The sequence below is a fragment of the Drosophila navojoa genome, chromosome 2 (genome assembly GCF_054131105.1).
Source record: "Drosophila navojoa isolate 15081-1374.11 chromosome 2, UAZ_NAV_1.0, whole genome shotgun sequence".
Taxonomy (NCBI): domain Eukaryota; kingdom Metazoa; phylum Arthropoda; class Insecta; order Diptera; family Drosophilidae; genus Drosophila; species Drosophila navojoa.
Genome location: NC_142890.1, coordinates 24781572 through 24798669, shown reverse-complemented (window position 1 = coordinate 24798669; position 17098 = coordinate 24781572). Strand labels below are relative to the sequence as shown.

At 41.3% G+C, this 17098-nt stretch overlaps 1 protein-coding gene and 1 long non-coding RNA gene across 18 annotated transcripts in view; both read right to left on the bottom strand.

Moving 5' to 3' along the window:
• scrib (scribble planar cell polarity protein) overlaps positions 1-17098 on the bottom strand; it is a 73029-nt gene that overhangs the window by 33010 nt on the left and 22921 nt on the right. For 15 of the 17 annotated variants that reach the window (XR_016197077.1, XR_016197078.1, XR_016197076.1 and 12 more), the window contains 9 exons: positions 16501-16575; positions 12985-13199; positions 12051-12365; positions 11896-11975; positions 11581-11828; positions 2121-2719; positions 1852-2055; positions 1578-1764; positions 1109-1470 (listed from right to left, as the gene is read on the bottom strand). Coding sequence is in view for 2 of the 17 variants with exons in the window: in XM_089261898.1 (XP_089118024.1) it covers positions 1109-1470; positions 1578-1764; positions 1852-2055; positions 2121-2719; positions 11581-11828; positions 11896-11975; positions 12051-12365; positions 12985-13199; positions 16501-16575 (2285 nt within the window). In the remaining 15 variants the exon portion in view is untranslated. The remainder of the gene's footprint in view (positions 1-1108; positions 1471-1577; positions 1765-1851; positions 2056-2120; positions 2720-11580; positions 11829-11895; positions 11976-12050; positions 12366-12984; positions 13200-16500; positions 16576-17098) is intronic. The other 2 variants (XR_016197088.1, XR_016197089.1) reach the window with 2 other exon arrangements.
• Positions 12742-12979, bottom strand: LOC149092268 (uncharacterized). Its single transcript, XR_016197099.1, has 2 exons — positions 12911-12979; positions 12742-12876 (listed from the first exon to the last, which is right to left on the bottom strand). It is a non-coding gene; the product is annotated as an uncharacterized LOC149092268 (long non-coding RNA).

Below are 17098 nucleotides of genomic sequence, written 5' to 3'. Positions count from 1 at the left end.
TGGTTGATTGATTTTTTTTTTTTTTTTTTTTCGATTTCAATTTCAATTTGATTTGGACAAGTTTTTTGGATTTGGATTTTTTTTTTTTTTTGGTGGAAAGTTCAGTTTTAAAGCAACATTTGGTTTTATAGAAAAAGAAACAAAAATATGTTGGTTTTTGTAAATTTTGTTACACAATTTTTGGATTTTGGGTCTAAAAGCTAAGCTAAACTTTCTAACTGTAGATGGTATGAATGTGTGCCGTTTCACAAATATATAAATATGTATATATTTATGTTATATATGTATGTATGTGTGTATATACTATGTACACAGTCTCTGTCCAGCCAGACCTGCCCTTGACTGGGGCTCTTCAATCTCAGTGCATACGTACGCTATAAGCCAAGGACAAAAAGAAGCAACACAAAAATTGCTTGTGCATACTTATCTATGTATGTATGTACTCATATAAATGCTTAGGGGGTAATATGAGACCAAAAAATGACAAGAAGTAACAAGATAAAACACGAATAGGAGGAGCGCGCACAGGGCACATGCAAAACAAACACAAACAAATTTCGTAAATATATGTAGATATATATGTATATATATATATAGTATGTACTAATATTTTTTTTGTGTTTATGTAGTAGATATGTATGTGTGTTGGCTAAGAGCTAGGGTTATAGGTTGATAAACTGGCAGATACGAGTATGTATTAGCACAATTAGATATACAATATATTTATACAATATAACTGTATTGTATATAAAAATGAGTTCGTTTAGGGAGGAGTGTTTATGTGTTTATCAACAACAATTTGCATGAATCCTTGGGCATCTCACCTGCGCGCCAGTTGGTCAACATCCATGCCTAGACTTACCTGCTCGATTTGACGCGACTCGAGTCGAGTCGACTTGACTTGACCAACTGTCGCGCAAGCTCTTGTGGCTTTTAGTGTTGGCCTAAAAGAGTTACTTAAGGCTAAGCCTGAGCATGGATTAGGGAACGAACAAACGAGCTTATGATCAACATTAAGATGGCGTGCAGGCAACTAGACAGTTGATTAAAACTAGGACACTAACAGAGCTACGATTAGCCACTACAAAGTATACGCTTGTTATCCTACCTGAGCCTCGCCAGAGTCGCCGCTGCTGGTGGATGCGGCGCCATTGACCGGGCCATCGCCATCAGCCTGAGGCACTGAGTTGGTGCGGCGTGGCGCTGGCACCGGCTGGCCTGTGGATTTATCAATGTGCGCAGCAGGAGCTGGAGCTGGTGCTGGAGCTGCGGCTGTGGCAGCTGTTGCATAAGCTGGAGCAGCATTGACAGCAGCAGCTGTTGCAAATCCGTTGGTTTTATTGCTGGGCAGCGTATTATTATTGCTGTTGTTATTATGAACGACGCCAGTCGTCACAGTTGCCGCCGGCGTGCTGGCCAGTGTGTTGTACTTGTAGGGCTGCTCGTCGCCAACAGAGCGTCCAAAGTTTGCTGCGCGACAGAGAACGAGAGTGAGAGAGAAAGAGATGGGAGGGGAGGGATGGAAAAAGTTAACAAAGTTAAGAGAGCGAAGCATTGAGGCGTGAACAGATTCTAACCTGGTCGATTGGCCAGATAGCCAGACGGGCTCAATGAGTTGAGCACGGCGGGACTGCGCGGACTCAGTGGCGGCTCGAGTGGGCCACGGTATTCGCGCTGTAGCACCAGCCGCACAAACCGCTGCGGCTCAGTGAGGCAGGCGACAGCCGCGTCGTGATGGGCCTGCGTCATGTCGTTGCCGTTAATCTGCGGTAGAAAAAGGTGTTTGCGTCCATACAATGAAATGCAATTAGCGTCTGCCACTTATCCCTTAGCCAGGCTCGCTTCACTTACCGCCATCACACGGTCTCCGACCATGATTTTGCCGTCGCGATGCGCCAGGCCGCCCTCGGTAATGCGCGATATGAAAATCCCATCGCAGTCATCCTTGAAGGGCGGCGAGCCCTTGCCGCCGGCTATGCTGAAGCCCAATCCCTGCCCAATCTGATCGCGTATAAGCGTCGTGTGCAATTGAATGAAGCTCAACGGCGCCAAATCCTGTTGTGAGACGTCGGTATAAATGGATTACAAGTCTAGGTAAAACGGCGGAGTATACTACTTACCACCTTGCCATTTTCTTGCAGCATGCCATTCGTGGCTGACGAGGGCGTGGCAAACACATTCACCGAATGTGCATGGGCAGGTGGCAGCTGTTGCAGCTGATGCACTGGCTGCTGCTGCTGTTGCTGCTGCTGCTGCTGCTGTAGGTGCAGCTGATCTGGAACTATTTGAATGGGCGGCGGAATGTAGCGCTCCTGTGTGACAGCTGGAGCTTCGGCCAGCAGGGGGCGTGTCTCTACAGAGATCTGGGAGACGCTGCCGTCTTCGCTGAATACGGGATGGCCAATCAGGCGCGTCACCTCGCGCTGCACCACCAGCACCAGCACCGCGCCACAGGCCTTCAGCACCTGCACGGCCTGGTAATGGTCCGCATCCACGACCACAATGCCGTTCACTTTGAGCACCTTGTCGCCGACCTTGAGGCCGGCCAGATCGGCGGGGCCGCCCTCGGTTACGCGCGATATGAAAATGCCATCGTCGTCGCCCTTGAACGGCGTCGAGCCCTTGCCGCCGGCTATGCTCAGGCCCAAGCCAGCCGTGGTGCGCTCAATGTGTATCTCGTACTGCTCCAGGCGCAGCTCCGTCACGCCATCAATGTTATCTGGAAGGGAGAGAACACATTATTGAGCATGCAATCGAGATGGTGATCGTGTCCTGAACCACTCCACAAGTGTTTACCGAACTGCTGCCTATTTCGCTCATAGTCCCGCTCTAGGGGATCGTAGCTGGTCACGATGCGCACGTGCTTGCCCTTGCGCCGCAGCGAGCCGCCATTCGAGGAGGCCAGGGAGCTGCGCAGGCTGCCCGTGGCGGGACTGTTGCGTCCACTGCCGCCGGCGGCCATCAAGGAGCTCCCATTGTTGCGCTGTGCGCTGCGGGGCAGCGTGTTGTTGCCCTCCTTGACTTTTATCTTGACATTGAACATGATGCAGCTTATGAGTTTCTACTTGAATGCACTTTCAATATGCGCTGCCTGGCATCATTCTAGGTCTGCGATTGCAATTGAAGAGGCACCCTGTTTGTTTGCTAAAGAAACCTTTTCATTTGAATGCGCTTTGCAATAAGAAGCCAACCACACCACACCACACCACACACGCACGCCCACCACTTGAACTGATGTGCATTTGATTGGAAAATTGCATAGAATAAATTTCAGCAGATTGTTGAAATTATAAAATAAAACATGTTTTTATTGCCAATACATTCGAATCGGCAGACGCCATAGACGAAATTGAATTTATATGCACTGCATAAATTACACATTAATGACATCAAAATTTCCCAGCAAATTTAATGGCCAAAAATGTTTTGGCCAAGCGAAAACTCTGCCAGCTGAGGCCCACTCAGGGGCCAATAAACGAGCAACTGGAGAGCAGACGAAGCCACCTTCGTCGGCCATAAAGCCAACGACCTTGAGCCAAAACAACATCCAGGCCCAGGTCTGCCCTGCAGCGACTTTTGTATAATTATTAAATAAATTAGGACACGGAGAGCTCCAGGGAGAACAGCTCGTTCTGCTCGTTGTCTACACCTTGGCTACAATTGTGAATAGCTGTGAATAACTGTGAACTTGGCTGATTTGCACTCAATAAATCCGTCCGCAGTTGGCCAAACTTGTTTTGGTTTTAACGACTGTGACGCGTCTAATGGCGTGAGCCGCTTCACATTTATAATTTCAGTCGTTGTGCGCAAATCTTAATTGAAGTCTGCATTCTGGATGTATTCAAACAGACAACAGTTATTCGCGCTGTAATCGATACCGCATATAAATTATTAAATTCCACTTTTTTTATGTATTACTATAAGCTTCTGCTTAATTTCGCCCACAAGGTAAGACTGCCCTGATGTTATCGTTATAAATTGGCAATTATTTATTTTGTGCTCCGCTTGAATTATTCGAAAACGCTTTTTATTTAAATCATAAAACAACGTCTGCCGACGACTGATAAATAATACGGCAATAAATGCGAAAAGATTTTCATTTCTTCTTCAGCTTGTTGTTTGAGCGAATGTGTGAAATGTTCAACAATTTCACTGATGGCCATATGAAAACATTTTATGGCTTTACACACGCATACACGTGCACACAAATTGGGACTTGAAAGTAAAGCCATGAAGAAATCTTTTGCACTTTTGCTTAAAGCCCCCAAATTACACGCATAAACAACTTAGATCTTCAGCACTCCAAAAGTGAAATACTCTTGCTGCTACAGAGTAAAGGAATCATTTTAATATATATGGATTTATATACATACATTAAAACAGTTGATTAAGTCCAATATTTTTAAAGAGAGCAGAGATTGCAGCAAATTTTCATATATATATATTTATAATCTAATATATTATTCTTTATAATATCTCATTAGTGGACACTTTTGGAGTCAAATTCAATTCAATACGCTCATCGCATTTTTTCTGAGAAATATTTAATTCGCAAGCAGAAACATAAACTAGCAAAGAAATAACGAAAATATATTCGACTGGCTTTGGCTAACTCAAGTCTGGTAATACGAATTGACTGTGTGTGTGTGTGCCAATAAGTAGGCAACAAGTGCAAAGCTGGTTGCCATGTTTCGGGCTTATTTGTGCTGATTGTATATCTGCAAGCCTTGGGCTACTCCAAGAGATATATGATTCCATATGAAAGACAAGTAAATTATAATAGTTACGAAAGAGAATCGTAGAGCTTAAGTATACTTTTGCCTTAAAGCAGCTGCATATTCAACACGTGGACATTGACTGACATGAAACCTCCCATTCCCCTTTCGAATCTCTCGCAAACTCTCAAGAGTTGAGTTTTTGTGCGTAGCCCAAGTATTTGGTCCGCACACATGTTAGCGTGTGGAGCAGTTGCCATTTCCACGCACTCAAATAAACATTTGAAAATTTTACGACGCTCTTCATACATTCGAGTGTGCATTTAGGTATAAGTATTTTAGAGATGCTCAGCGACCGTTGCGCTCAATGAAGTGCGTAGAGGAGAGGCGGGCCGAATAAATAAACGAGAGGCAGGCACTGAGGGGAGCATGAATTTAAATGCACCCAAAAAAAAATATTAAAAAAATGAGAAGAACAAGTAAAGAGAACCAAATGGAGCAGCTCATAAAATGCGCGGGTGAAACTCATTAAAAGCGCTGCTGGGAAAAACTCTAAACAGCAACAGAGCGCGATTTCCCCGAACGCATTTTGAATATGAGAAAATGTTCGTCTCGGCCTACGTGAAATACAGCTGGCAAATGCCAAATCAATGCGATGTGACGACGACTGTGACGCGTTTTGCTTATTTATATGTAAATGACCTGGCCTGGAGTCTGAATGTCAAGGCACACGTGTGTGTGTGAGTGTGTATGTGTGTGAGTGTGTGTGTGGACCACATGTCAGAAACCCAGGGAGTTACTAGATCTGCGTCGGTTGCCCCTAGTGCCTGGCGCCTGGCCTCCAGCTCAGATGCAAAACTCATATTTCACATGTAGGACAGGCTTTGTGTCCAGCCATGTCGTGCATGTCCTCTCTCCGGCCATTGACAGCCGGGCAGCCAGGCAGCCAGGCAGCTGGACAGCCGGACACACGTCTCCGACTTGAGTCCAAGTTCAGAGCTAGCCGACCCGCATGCCTCAGAGTTTGCCTGTTGAAATGCTCGCATTATTTCTGTTGCTTCTGGCGGACCATTGACATATTCTCTTTATGACACAAGCCGAACTTGCTGGGAAAACTTGAGAAAACATTTTCTTTATGCAAATTTAATGGACGCATGTCACAGACTTATGGCAGCCGAAGAGCCGGGCACTTGTCTCCCCCACAATTGAATTTTCATTTATATTCTGACTACTGTCAATTGATCCACAGGCCCTTATATACCCAATGCCAATGACCGCAAGCGTAAACGCCTTAATTGTATTCTATTTGGCTTTCGATTTTCTGTTCATTTCGTTTTTTTTTTTTTTTTTTAAGGCTAATAGCAAAAGATCAAGTGCCTAATTGCACTTAAAGAGCTTTCGATGAGCACGTGAGCTGACTGCGCCCCGTGCCCGGCCGTGAAATTTCAAATTTCATGTGGCACGGCTCGGCCTGCAGCGCTCGTGATAAATTGCCGGCCATGTTGCGGGAGCTCTTGACAAATTGTGAGTGTATGGCTATCAAAATCCAGCGGGCACAAGCAGTCGAGCGACGCTTTAAATGCGGTGCCACAAACTAATGAATCACAATTTTTGTTGTGGCATAAAAACGTTGACTTATTGTCACAAAGCAAGGCAAAAAGTTGCACTTGGTTATCTGCAGCACCGCAAAGCGTGGATGCTTTAATAGCAAACGCCGAATTTTGTTTTGGCCAAAGAATGAAAAAGTTTGCGGAGTTAAATTTTTATTTGCCATATTTTCATTCCAAATTTATGGGTTCGACAGATGAACAACAGACGACGACTCGCGATACGGGCTAGCTACATATACATATATTCTGACATGAGTTACACATTTCATCATCGAATCGAACGAGCCCTTCTAGGCGTATAAGAAAAACAAAACATATCTTTGTGTGTAACTTTTTGATAGGTGCTAAAGCGTTCTACGTATTTTGAAATGAATCGGCCGGAGAAGGGGTGCGCTCGTTCATATCTAATCGGGTGGCCGTATACAGGTATGACAACAATAACTTTGGAATGCCTAAAGCCACGCTGATAAGCGCATAAAGGCAGCAGTAAGAGAATCACAAAATATAAACAGAAACAAACAGCGCTGACGCGACGCGACGCACGGCACAACTCTGGAAATGAAATTGGGGTCTGCGATAACGCAGCGAGAATTGGAAAACTGAATCATTACGACATATTTGGGACAGCGTACGGCTACGGCACCAACATTACACCAGCCCAAAGTCAAGCGTTAGTTAATGACCTTGGTCCACCTGTCGTATGCGTAATTTTGAGTAAGGGGCCCCTACGCCATCGGCTTATCAATGATTACGGTGCGACGGACAACTGAAATTGATATTATGGCATGAAGAAATGAAGTCCAATGCACACACTCACAGAACTGCTGCAGGTGTGTGAGTGCGAGCATGGGTGTGGGTAAGCGTGTGTAATAGGTTAAGCGATGACATCATAAGTCCATTAATTTCCTGTTCAATTTAACGCATTATTCGCAAGCCTGACAACTGTTTCTGAATGAAGTAGGAGTGTAATAAATACTACAAACTGCTTTGAGTGTGCACACTTGAAATTTTAACTGATTTAAGCCGAAAAAAGTTGATACAAGCTAATAGCCTTCAATTTAATTGAACGTGCTATTGAAACTGCATGCAGAAATAGAGGGAAAAAATGAATGCTTGATATAAACTGCATGCAGAAATAGAGAAAAAAATGAAAATGGATTTTAATTAGTTTCACTTTTTCTGCTCTTTTTTGGCTGATTGACAGTTTGAAGTTTGATTTCGAATTTGAAATGGATGGAACAGAAAAAAGAATACAAAATTAAGCGGATGCTTATAGCACATGAAATTGAAACCGATTGGGCTGAAAATTCAAGCAACTATCGTGCAATAGCAGTGGTAGTTTATTAAGAAATAGATATTCGAGAATTGATTTAATATCTTGCAACACTAACGAATCGTAAAGCGTATTCAAACGGCTTTTGACTTGCGATCGCTGTTAGCACAGAGCGAATATTATTTGCTCGCTGACATGTTGCCTATTCACACGTCAAGTCAAACAACCCTCCCTCTTCCCTCTTCTCTCTCTACTTTGCTCAGCCTGTAGCAATAAGGCTTCTAGTATTTCGCGGATTTGCAATATTTTCTCGCTTTGAATGTAATGCAAAATCGTGTGACATAACCATTCTCGCTTCCGCACACGCCGCCTGCCGCCTGCCGCCCGCTGTTCCTGTCGGTTTCTTTTTCTTCTCTTTTTTTTCTAAGCCATATTTTTCTTAACTGGCATTTATTGCATTTTTCGTGTTTAATTTGAGTGCGCGAAATGTCGAATTATCGAAGCCGAGGGCAAGGAGAGCTGACTGACTGACAAAACTCACAAAACGAAACCGCTTAAGCCATTGAAAATATGAAGAAAGAACTAGTAAACGATTCGATAATGAAATATCCATCAAAATGCCGATAGTTTCAATTGTTGCCTGCAGCAGGAGCAGCAGCAGCGGCAGCAACAACAACAACGTGAGCAACAAATAATAATCCAAGAAGAGTGTTTTGACATAGAAAAAGGGCATTTTAGCAAACAAACAAAGCAAACACGCACTGTGCAGAAATTCAATAAGGGCGCAGCGTGCAATCAGCAATACAATACATAAAATCAATTGCATTGCTTTGGGCTTATCAACGGTTTCGGTTTATTTATTGGCCAACTCGAGTACTGAGTGTGGCTGGAGGTTAAGCGGCAGCAGCACACTTTAAGAAATCACAATGCGAACTGATGGCAAATGCAGCGTATTGTTTGCCAAAGCAATGCTAAAAGGTACTGAGCAAATGTTGATTGTGCTTGTGAGGCAGCTAACCAAAAAATAAAAAGCAAGAGGAAGGAAGGCAACGAGCAGCCAGTAAACCGGATATGCACACTACACACACACACACACACAGCCACACAAGTATGCAAAAGGAGATAAACTTGGTATATTTGTCATGTGCAAATATATGTATATAAAGAAAGAGAGAGAGAGGGTGGGTGGTAGGGGCTAGAGCTAGATAGAAGTCTGTGACTATATAAACAACATACAAAATTTCCTTTCAAGCTCGCTCTCTTTTTTCTGCGTATTGCATTGCAGCCAAAATGCAAATAGCGGAAGCTGCTGAGGCTCCAAGGCAGCCAGCGAGCAGCTCATGTGCCACGCTCTAACCTTGAGCAGCTAAATCGACCTTGCCACAAGCGCCAGCGCCAGCGCCTTACACTCTGCATATTTACACTTGAAATTCAATTTGGGCTAACGCTGCGTATACGCGATGCAAGCCGACAACAAGTGTCTAATCAGTGGCCAGGTAGCCGCAGCTCAATCGATAAACAGCAACAGCAATTCACACTCGCTTGCAAAGTGCAATGTATATATGCATATATACATATATAAGCATTTATGTATGTATATTTAACATACAACTGTTTTTATTTTTCGTTTTCGGGCCTCTGACTAAGCCAAGGTATGTGAAGTTTTTGACTTCAATGTTATTATTGCCATTGTTTTGGCTCCCAAGTGGGCGAGTGCGTGTGTGTGTGTCTTTGCTTGCTTCTGTGTGTGTCTACTCAGCAGGCGTTAATAATGATAAACAAATAATAGTAAATGCTATTTGTATGGAACTCAAGACAAACGCGATATATATAGCGCGCGCTCTCGCGATGTTGACAAAACGCCAGCGTTACTAAAAAATGACTAAAGTCGGCGGCAAATGGGCAAAGTGTCGAGACCCAGACCCAGAGGCAGACTGCCAATTGCACTCACTCACTCTCTGTCTCCCTCTCTCCCTCTCTCTTTCGGTTGCCCTCCTCAGCTCTCTTTCTTTCTTTCTGCCTCTCTCTCTGTCTGTGTACTCACAGTTCACACACACACACACACACACACACAGGTAGCTACTCGACATTTGCCATAATGAGGCGGCTCATTTCAGCTTCAGTTTTCAGTTCTCCGTGTTTTTTATTTATTTCATTTTTTACACTTTCTCAACTTGTTGCGCTCTTCATAGCTCTCGCTCTTTTTCGCTCTGCTCATTTGCCTCTTTAATCTTTCCCTCTGCCCCCCTGCATCGGCTTTGTGAGTGCTCACACTGAGGTTGCTGCTGTAGTTATCTACCCCGCCCCTTTGCCGCCCCACATGTGTGTTTTATCAGCTTTTGCAAGCCAACAAACAGATAGCGCAAGCCGATAGCCCCCAGGCCCTATATATAGGCGCTGTACTGGCCCTAATTATTGGAGTTGCGTGTCTGTGTATTTATAGACCGAATTTCCAGCGCTTGTTTACCTGTTGCGCACATCTTTGCCTCCCAAACTCTATTTTGTATCGTAACGCTCTTTTAATGGGCCTGCGAGATAATGAAATCTTTGCTGTCGCACTCAACTCGAATTGGTACTCGGGCAAGTCTTGAACTGATTTCAGTTAGCGCGCTTGAATACAGCCAGAACTGACCTAAGATGATGTAAGAGGTGCGACTTGACTCGAATTCATTGTTATGTGGATATCTACATTTCATTTTCTATGTAAATATATATAAGACTGCCGAGTCCCGATATTTCAAATTGGCAAGGGGCTTAGTTTTTTCTTCGATTTACACGGAAATTATAATTATTGAGAATTATCAAGAAGGGATTTTTTTCAGGGGGATAGATTTTTATCGCGTTTTTCAAATTTTTACTTTGATAGAATATGACGACATTTGGTCCCGTACTTCAATATTATTATTGCCTTGCATATATAGATATTTCTATAAGTTTATATTGATATAGTTCCCTATCGAGTTCTCTTGAGGTAGACCCAAGTATGTAGTTTATAATAAAAAATAAAAAAATAAAAAATAAATAATAATAATAATACTTATAAAAAATAAATAAAAATAGACACAAAAATATACCAAATTTTAAAAATAACAGTAAAATAATTTAAATAATATAATAGTAATAATGATAAAAAATAATAATTAAAAAAAAATTCAAAATATTAAATTAAAAATGAATAAAATACTAATTTTAAAAATATTTTATACTGCTTAAAATTTGATTTAAAATTGATTTAGAAACTTATATGATCTCTGTAAATTAAATCATTGAATCATAGCTCAATATAATATAATGATAGCCTCGTTTTGCCCAAATATAAGGGTTTTATATCCAGAATTCCACTATGAATCCAATTTGAATAATTATATACAATAAATGAAATGAAATCGTTTTATGAGTCAGGGGTAGAAAGAGTAGGAAAGAGACATTCGCTTCAACTGTGAATTGTTGATGGTTAAACAAAAAGATAAGATCAACTAACACTACAAACAGTTGAATTCTTCGAGGCTATTTATAAATAGCTCTTTTTGTAGATTGCAGATTGTAGAAAGTAAATTTCACTTCTCTAATACTTTTCTCTCGCACCTAAACAGACAAAAGACTTCTAAGAGAAATCTATTTAGTCAATTTAATATTTCAACAAACATCATCAGCTGCATATACATATATTTATAATTTAAAAATGGTAATTATGACAACTATAGTTGACCGAGACTTGAATTAGGGCACACATATTTTTCAATAATGCTATAAAGGGGGGGCTCCCCTTTGACCCTTTTAGCAATGTATAAGCAGGCATAACTAAAAAGTACTCGAAATTGGAACTACGCTGAGATATTGTAAGACTTGGACATGCGTATCGATTGGTTATTGATTATTTGTGGGGCGTAGCCTGCACTTGCTTTCTGGGGTATTTGAGGGAGCCCCTTCAAAGCTGTGAAGAGCCGTTTCTTTTTTTAAATATTGTTTGAATATAAGTTACCTGCTGCTTCGGCCTTGGGAGCTGGTATTGGGGAGAGCGATACATCAAATGGTTGCTGCTGCTGTTGCTCCTGCTCGAATTGCTCAGCATCGGCGTTCTCCTCGATGGGGGACTGCACATTGGTCAGCGAGTGCTGCGGCGTCGGCGAATTGCGGTCCTGGGAGGCCAGGGCATTGGCTAAAATTTCATTTGCCTGCTTATCGGTCAAATGCTGCACACGTTTGTTCTTTAGATGATGTGGCGTATCGCTGGAGGAGGCAAACAAGCAAACGGATTGGCAACGTGTTTCGCTATGCATTTCTTAATCATTCTTACCGTCTATGCAGCTTGGGCGGCCGCTTGTAGAAGTCATCGTCTTCGCCCTCCACCTGAAAGCCCACACGACGGTCAGTTTCCTGGAAGAAGAGTAGAAATGATAAGTATACAAAATATTAAGTTATTAACTAAATATAAACTCTCAATCTACTTACATATTCATCGTTATCTTCATCATCAGCGGCATCGGCAACTGTTGCTGCTGCCATGTCGCTGCCGGTGTTGGTTCTGAGCTTCGCTGAGCCAGAGTCGCCCTGTGTGGTTGGTGGCGCTGCTGCAATTGTAACCGTTTGTGTTGGTGAAATGACACCGACCGCAGCAGGTTTCGAATTCACCACCACCGCAGCTGGTTTCTGCACCGGCTGTGCAGCAGTTGTGTTATTGGTTGCTGTCACGGCTACCTGTTGCTGATTATTGACCACAGTGCGCGGCTCAACTGGGGTTTCTGTCACGACTAACTTGGTGCCATTCTGTTATAAATAAATATTAATTTAAGTAAGCAAATGTTAAGGAAGCAATAGAGTATAAGCATAAAGTATTCAATTTAATTTAATGCAGCAGAATAAAGTAAAATACGTATGTAGGGAGTAAAAACATACTTAGGCATAAAATAATTGAACTAATAAAATTAAAAATAAATTTATAGCGAAAAAAAGAATAATTTATAATTGCAGAATATATAATAAATTTCTGTAGCTAAATATACTCAATTAATATTACTAATAATACTGTTAATATGGGCAAATAAAAATCATTAAAGTAAATAAAATGCGGAAATAATTTCGATAAAAAATAATAGCAATAATAATAATAGATAACAATAAAAATAATATGTAAGGAAATTCATTAGAATAAAATATCAATAAAATACAATTTATTAAACTACCATAAAAACGAGGTCAGAAGTTTCGAAATTCATTCAAGAGCGAGGCTGCCTCAGCTGAACCTTAATTGTATAAATTGTTGTTGTTATTTTCATTTCTTTTTGTTTTTTTTTTTTTTTTTTTTTTATAACAATTAGGGGCATCTGAAGTAGAGGCATAGGCTCGACCCTTGAACCCGTTCACTTGATCTTCGTGTATCATTTACCTCCTCTGGCAGTGTCACCAAATTGGCGTTCTCTTCGTGCCGACTGCGCTCCACTTTGAGTTTCTGCGCCTTCGCCTTGAGATCCTTGGGATGCGGCGTGTTCTGGCGCACAAACGGCGTATCCTTCTCCTGCGGGACCTCCTCCGAGAACTTGACAATGGTGCGCGAAGGCTCACGCTCCTCGTACGGCTCCGAGTCGGATTCCATATCGCGTGCTGCGGCAAAGAGTTGAGAACGAATATTCATGAATAATTTGACTTTAATTGTTGTTTAACCAATTGATAGAATTAGGAAACGGCATGCGCATGCACACAGCTAGCAGCTCTCGGTATGATTTCTAAATATTTACACTGTTCTCGCTTAACGACCTGTGGCTTCTCCTGCCCAAGTTCAATAAAAGCGGCAATCGAAACACCAACTACAACAAAGATCTCACTATATATATAGGTATATATTCATATGTATAAATATTTTTATTTGTTTTAGACAGCGGCATAAACATTGGCCCCGCCCGCATCCTCAGGTGCGCTTCTAATCCATCAAGTGCTTGCGGGAATGTGCGCCATAAATTTCCACTCATCGTAAACAATATTAAAATTGCAACATGTGGGCAGCCCGCTCACCAATTACAATACATTGGGAGAGGGGAGCTGGCTGACGGGGGAGACGGCGCAGATCAATACGCAAATTTAAATCGTTGTTTATGACGGAAGTAGTTGGCCCTGGCTTAAGTAGCTGCATCCAATGTCAGCTCATAACTTACAATTTTTACTGAGCAACACAAATTTTTACAATGACCAACACCCAGTGGGGCATATGTGTGTCTGTGTGTCTGTGTGTGTGTGCCTGTCTGTTTACGGACGTTGTTTCATAGTCATTGATAGCTCGAGTAGATTTGGCGGGCCGTCTTCAGCTTTCAGCTATGCTCATATGAAGATTTATGTAAATAAAACAGACCTGTAATAACAATAATAACGCTGAAGAGGGGCGCCCGCTCCATTCTCTATTGTCTCTCGTCTGTTTGACGACTGCGTGGCGTGTCTTGACCGTCACAGCTTTAATTGGATAATTTGAACGCTTAAGTGACGCGGGCGCAACCACCAACCACTAACCACCAAACCACCAATGGCAGCATGGCGCAATAGACCCCAAAAAGCTTAACCCACATACAAATATGCACTCGACTCGGCTCGACTCTATTGAAGAGACGCCGCGCCGCCGCTGGTCTTGAGAATTTTTCACGCAAGTGTGTTAATTGGATAGAAGAAATATGCTCGATGCACTCACGGAAATCATTTAATTCAACATTCTCAAGCATTTACATGAGTAACAGCGAGAATACCCTGTAGATAGACTCTGAGTCTTATTGAACAAATGAAATCTATTCATCTCTAATCATTTATAGCCAGAGATAGATGAATTTCCTCTCTATAACTATAACAAAATCTTCTAATCATCTTTGACTGCAATGAATTTTGCTTCAATTTCGATTGTCAAAACGAGACCACGCAAAAAAAAAAAAAAAAATAAATATTAATAATTATTATAAGAGTGTTTACTTTATGGCAACTCCATGAAGCGAAACTATTCTTAACTTATTTTTCAATGAGTATAAAGCATGAAGAACGAGGACAAAAATGGATGATCCTATCTATGTATTTTTAGCACTTATTAGCGTTTGCTTCGAAACTTGTTTTCGATTATAAACAGTTACAAAATATTACGATTGAGCTGGGCTGGTAGACGAAAAAGAAAAGAAAAAAAAAAAAACTACGCAATAAAACGAAAAGCACAAAAACAACAAGTTGAATGAATTCCACAGTGAGACATTGAGAAACAAGACGAACAACAATGAATTATATTCGGATGACATATGACATAAACAAATATGTTTATCTAGAGACTTGAACTATCTATTGAAGTTTGCTGAATGCAAATTTATTTAAAATTATGTTAAGCTTATGGCAGGCAGAAAACCTTATTCGTACATCAGTTGCGTTCCTCAATGGCCATGCTTCACTGTAGCTACCAGACAGTCAATTAATCAACGTACGGCACACAGAATATCCAGAGTCGTGCGCTCTCTTAGAAAACGATTAATATTGCTGGTTTTTAATACGATTACTCGTGAATCGCCTGTCGATCTTGTTCCACATTCGGAGCAAATGGGAGCAGAGCATGACGTCAGAAAAGTTGACATCACAAGCCATCTGAGTGTCGAAACAAAGAAATCGGCTGTGCAGCGCAAGAAACGCTTTGATCTGGCGTGCCGCCACTGACAGCCAACTGTTTAATAACAGAATCTCTATGGGAATCTGGATCGGAATCTGAATCAGAATTCGAATCGAACCACGAACCAGTAGCATAAACTAAACAGCGTTGAATGATTGCCGATGCGATGGGATCTCTGATGGAAAACACGCACAGGGCAAACATTTTCCCGGCCCGGCTGTCAAATGAATGAAATTGAACAGCAAATAATGGCATTATCAAATCAAACAGCAAATCAAATACACGCATCATGCGAGTGCGTTTTTTTTTTTTTTTTGTTAAGTGTATGCTGTATGTTGGTTGGGTGTGTACACTACGAATACTGCTCCACGGCCTCCGAGCTCCAAATTTCTTGGCTTGGCCACGCCAGACCCGGCCCCACTTCCACACACACACACACACACACACACACACTTCTTTTTATCTGATTTATATGACGTCATTTTATGGCACTAAACTGGTTTGCTTCAGGCAAAGCAACAAATTCTAACAGCAACCACAATGCCCACTAGACCTGGCCTCTGTGGATTCTTTCTCGAAAACCAAGGCTTAGAGTGTTTCAAGGTAACAGGCATAAGGAAAGGGCATGCATAAGTTATGGCTACGTCAAACGATTATATGCGCTTACTAGTTAGTAGAGTTGTGTACCGAAGATGAATTTACACGAATTTCAGTTTCTGGTTACTTAAAGCTCTGCATATGCACACAGCATTATAATTAATGATGCAGCAAAATGAAGCAGATATTCATTTGTTATACAATAATTATGAGTGTTTTAAGAAGTTAGGATTTGTAATTATCTTTGATTAACATTTGTTATTGGGGACTTATAATTTGATTATCTTTGTTTTTGCGGTCCCATTAATTAATAAAAATATTCGAAATATTCGCAAAACATTTCATTTCGTTTAGTTAAAGCCACATTCCAAACTCTCTATTCTTAAAATTCCACTTCAGTAGTCTCGAAAGTGTTAACCTTAACACTAATTTGTTGTTATATAACAAAAATATATTTAAGAATTTATAATGTTATCTGCTCTTATGGGCCTAGTGATATCGTTTATGGAATAGCATTTACAAAATATTAGCAAAGCACGAATTATTAATAAACATTCAGCTAACACGAGAAGTGATTCACAACTCTGCTATATAGTTATTGTTATAGGGCAACTAATTTATAGATATATATATAGGGGTTGTATATGAGTAGCGGTTGTTATTGGAAAAGTTACAGGCAACGCAAACCTTTCTGTTGATAACTGAAGAAATCCATCGAATCGAACTTTTCGCTTGATCTATAAAGCGCTTGAGGTGGATAATCTTTGGTATTGTCATGTTTTTAATGTTTTGGGTGATTGTTTAAGAATTGTGAGTGAAGGTGCAGTAAAGTATAGAGAGCGCAAAAATAAAAAAAAAAAAGAATAAATATAATCGATATAAATAGGTACATTGAGGTATTTGAGTTATTTCGATAGTTTGCTTTGGTGCACGATAACATTTTTAAGGCCAAATAACGTTCAAAGTTTTTAGTTACAAGAACAAAATTAATTAAAAGAGAATTTTCGAATTTGGAAAAGAAGCGTTTACAACTGGATATCCAAAGCGTTGCCCATTGCCTTAGTTGGGACAATCAAACAAGTGTTTCGTTCTCTTATCTTATCGCGAGCATAGATTGCACCACAACGATACGACGACCCGTGCAAAGTATGCCAGCTCAGAGAGATAAGCGCCCCATATTTATTGGCCAATGTTGAAATTTCTGTCGTATGACTAAGGCAATGGGAACGCAGCTGAAATCACGATCTCAAGCACCATTTACCAGTTGCCCGTCTAGAGCAGCTTA